General features: G+C 58.3%; 1 protein-coding gene across 1 annotated transcript in view; it reads left to right on the top strand.

Moving 5' to 3' along the window:
• Positions 1–4,473, top strand: part of DOCK2 (dedicator of cytokinesis 2) — a 370,198-nt gene that overhangs the window by 363,816 nt on the left and 1,909 nt on the right. The window contains exons 47-49 of the mRNA XM_023528646.1: positions 786–957; positions 1,973–2,093; positions 3,545–3,753. Coding sequence (XP_023384414.1) covers positions 786–957; positions 1,973–2,093; positions 3,545–3,753 — 502 coding nt within the window. The remainder of the gene's footprint in view (positions 1–785; positions 958–1,972; positions 2,094–3,544; positions 3,754–4,473) is intronic.

The raw sequence follows: 4,473 nt of genomic DNA, 5'->3' as shown, positions 1-4,473 counted from the left end.
GCACCCCTCTCCTCGGCCCAGCCCCCCGCAAAGCCCCGGGGCCACCATTCCATGACCTTTCTATCCTTTGGTTTGAAAGCCTTTCCCCATCCAACACCTCACTGAAACCCTCACAACCACCCTGCCATCGCGAAAGGGTCATTCAAGGCCTGAGAGACGAGGCGGCTTTTCCTGAGGACCCCGCAGGACTAGCCTTAGCCCGCAGGCTCCCTATCCAGTGATCTCCATCGACCACACCGTCTCCCCACAGAGCCTGCTTCAGTCTAGACTCTTCTCACCTCTGCGGGGGCCTGTGCCTCCCAACTCCCCATCACAGAGCTTCTCCTCCTGCGCCCGCCCACACTCTGTCACGGTCCCCTCCCCGTCATCCCGTGGAGAGCCTCCCGCTCCCACCGTCCTGGGGCCCTCTGCTCCCCAGGCCGAGTGTGGGAGGGGGTCCTCAGGCCTCATCTCACCGTCACTCTGCAGGGTGCTGCCAACACCCTCACTTACCGAAAAAGGAATGACGGCTCAGAGAGGTCGCGTGACTTGCCCAGTGTCATCCAGCTAGACAGTGGCCATGTGTGAATTTGAATCCAGATCCATGTTCTTAACCACTTTTCTCGTCTCTCTGCCAGTCTTTTTTTTTTTTTTTTGTATTTTGAATATTTGCAAATTAATCAAGCGGCTTCCAGGCTCTGCCAGGTGGGCGGATCTACGCCCTGCCCTGTGGTGACAGCTCGGTCGACCTGGGTCCCACCGAAGCTCCAACTGCGGCTTCCGCTGCTGTCCCTCTTGCCCTTCAGCTTCGACCTGGAAGTGGCGCCCCCCAAGACGCCGAAGGTGGAGCAGGAGGAGCCGATCTCCCCGGGGAGCACTCTGCCAGAGGTCAAGCTGAGGCGCTCCAAGAAGAGGGCCAAGAGGAGCAGCGTGGTGTTCGCGGACGAGAAGGCGGCGGCCGAGTCCGAGCTGAAGCGGGTGAGCAGCGGGGGCGGGCGGCGCGCCACCCCGCCGGCACAGCTCCCCTGAGCCGGGCACAGCACGCGGGGCTCCAGGCGGGGCTGCGTAAGCCGCCCTTTCACGGCCGGGTGGCTGTGACAGTGGGCATCTGAGGACGGGGCGAAGCGCTCGCTGGTGCCCATGCAGCCTGGACGTGACAGAGCTGGGATTTGAACCGAGGCCACTGGACTCCGGCCTGTGTGTGACTTTTCTGCCACCACGCAGGGCTTTGCGAGGCTGGGAGAAGCTGCCTGTTGCACCCACTGAAAAGGAGAGCAGTCCCCCCACTCACCCCACCCCCGGGTGCTGGGCCGGGCGTTTCCACCTCTCCCGGCCTCTGTCCCCAGCCCCCAGGGCCATTCTGACTGCTGACATCCGTGTAGCAGGAGCCCAGCCGGGGATGCAGAGATGAGAATCTCACCGCCCTGACTTCGAGTTTTCATCTGGTAGACGAATAACTATTTAGTGTGAGACTTGGTGCCACTGGGTTTAAATCCTAGCTTCCTCCTGAAAGAGGGGTTTGTCCAGGATGTCCTTGGGCGGGGAGAGCGATTAACTATCCTAGCAAGGAAGAGGTGCCAGGCGAAAGGGCAAGGGGCCAGATGAGTTGCACGCCCTCCCGTGAAGAAAGGATCCTCCGCAGACTTCCCAGGGTGCCTCAGATGCTGCTCTCACCAGGGAAGAAGACAGGAAATAAGAGTCTGTGTTTCCCCATTCTAGGGGGCATCACTCCTGTGACAGTCGGGATGAACGCCATCCCCCCCACCCCATGGTTGTATAGTGTGCAACCTGTGCAACCGTACATGGTAGGCTGACATGGGATGATGAAAAACAGAATAATAGAACTTGGAGCTGGCTCGGCAGAAGCCTTGCCAAGCCTCGTCACTAACTTTTCAGGTCCAGAGCTGCCTCATGCTAACTCTGTGTGTGTGTGTGCGTGTGTGTGTGTGTGTGTGTGTGTGTGTGTGTGTGTGTGTGTGGTGTATTCATGCAGCTTTCCAGGAAGCACGAGTTCATGAGTGACACCAACCTCTCGGAGCATGCGGCCATCCCCCCCAGGGCGTCCATCCTCTCTCAAATGAGTTTTGCCAGCCAGTCCATGCCCACCATCCCAGGTATGTACCCGGCTCCCCCCAGCATGGAGGTATAGAGCCAGTTCCGGCCACCAGCTTGGGGCTGGAGAATGGGTGTCTATACAGCAAAGTGGGCCAGGCATCTTGGGGACAAAAGCCTCTGCTCAGAGGCACCTTGTCTTCTGAGCTGTCCCCAAGCTCCACCAGAGTCGGATGAAGGCCTGCTGTCACTCTGGACACTGGGAATCCATTTGTCACACCAGGCAGCCCTGTGTTCCCAATTAACCAGGCCCCCAAGGGCCAGAAGTCTGCCCTTGATATGTCCCTAAGCTCATGTTTTCGTTTTGGACCTGGAAGACTATTTCTGGAACTTGCAAAAATTGCCACCACATCTTACAGTTGCAGAGAGTTTATGCCTAGTGCTGCCTAGCTCCCCCGCCACTCATTCACTGTCTGGTGAGGAGGCCACCAGCACACACGTGACAATTTCTAATTCACAGAGGGGGAAGCTGAGGCCCTAGCTGGGGACGTGGCGCACCTGAGTGTGCTCCACCTGGCAGGTAGCATCTGCCACTGTGCCAGGCTCTCTGTGCCACGGGCCAGGGCAGAGAGGAACAAGGTAGACTGAGGCTGTCCCCAGGAACTCAGCAAGCGAGACGCCTGCCATTTCCCATGCGGCGACCACATGACCTGCTTCCCCTGCATTATTCATTTACCCGTCAACACCTACCTAGGAAGCAGATAATATCATTAGCCCCATTGTATGGATGAGGAAACCGAGGCACCAGTAAGTGGCAGAGGCTCAGTTCGGACCCGTCCCTCTGTCCCCGAGCCACACCCCCAACCGCGGCCCACGACACCAAGCAGGAGAACCCCCACAGGGGGTGGTGTTTGCCTGTGCACCCAGCCATTTCGCCCCCACCTCAGTAGGCCTCACAGCACCCTGGAGGCCTGTATTCTACCCCCATTTGCCAGTGTCAAAGCCGAGGGTCAAGAGGTAGCTGATTTTTCACGTCCCGGTGACCCCCAGCTGGGGGCCGCAACCGCCGGCTCTCCCCACTGGCCCCCGCCTTCAGGGACACAAGAAACCCAGGGTCCTGGTATTGGAAGGTGGAAGGCACTACGCTCGCGTCATTTCCCCACCTGGCCAAAGGTCGTGTTCCCTGTGGACACTGGGGCCCCAGAGGCTGGGCTTCCCCCACCTCAGCACCCCTTTTCCAGCCCAGAAGCCCTCGGAGGAGCTCTAAGAGGGTCTGAAGGCAGGTCGCCGTCTGTGGGATTGGCAAACCTTACCCCAGAGGCTTCAGCAGCCTCGCGCAGCACGACGTGGCCTCCCGCCCCCCGCCTGACACCTGGGCCTGCTCTCCCTGGACCTGCCCCTCCGCCTGTCTCCCATCTGCCTCCCCCAAGTCACCCGTCCTGTGCCCGGAGAACCGCCTCGCTCGCTCTCCTTCCAGCCCTCACACTCACACCAGCTCTCGCTCTCCTTCCAGCCCTCACACTCTCCGTGGCAGGTGCGCCTGGGACAGACGACACCACCTCTTCCCCCCGCTTCAGCCAGACCTTTCTCGCCTTCTCAGAAGGTGACAAGAAGACGCTCAAACGGAAGAAAGTAAATCAGTTCTTCAAGACGATGGTGAGAGCCAAGGGGGAATGGGGAAGATGGGGACAGGGCAACGCTGAGAGAAAATGGGGTGTGTTCGTAGTGTGTGCGGGCACGCACACACACGCACGTGCATACACACACGCGCACACATACATACATACACACACATGCATACATGCACATGCAGATGCATGCACGCACATGCATGCTCACGTGCATACACATACACGCACACACATACATACACACACGCGCACACATACGTGCGCATGCAGATGCATGCACGCACATACATGCTCTCATGCGTGCACATACACACACGCGCACATACGTGCACATGCAGATGCATGCACGCACATGCATGCTCACATGTGTGCACACACGTGCACACATACGTGCACATGCAGATGCATGCACGCACATGCATGCTCACATGTGTACACATACACACACGTGCACACATACGTGCACATGCAGATGCATGCACACACATACATGGCTCGCATGCACACACACACATGCATGCACACATACACACAGATGCAGGCACATGCACACACATGCATGCACACGCATGCACATGCGCATGCACACATCCATACACACATGCACATGCATGCATGCACATATGCGAGCACACACATGCATGCACATGCAGACACCTGCACACATACACACATGTGCATGCACGTGCGCACATGCGGACACATGCACACACACATACACGCACACACAGACACATGTGCACAGATGCACATATGCACGTGCATGCGCATATGCGCACACATGCACAATCACATGCATATACACACATAT

This window comes from Pteropus vampyrus, unplaced genomic scaffold, assembly GCF_000151845.1.
Source record: "Pteropus vampyrus isolate Shadow unplaced genomic scaffold, Pvam_2.0 Scaffold30, whole genome shotgun sequence".
Classification (NCBI taxonomy): Eukaryota; Metazoa; Chordata; class Mammalia; order Chiroptera; family Pteropodidae; genus Pteropus; species Pteropus vampyrus.
The sequence above is the reverse complement of the archived record's forward strand: the minus strand, read 5'-3'. Positions and strand labels throughout refer to the sequence as shown.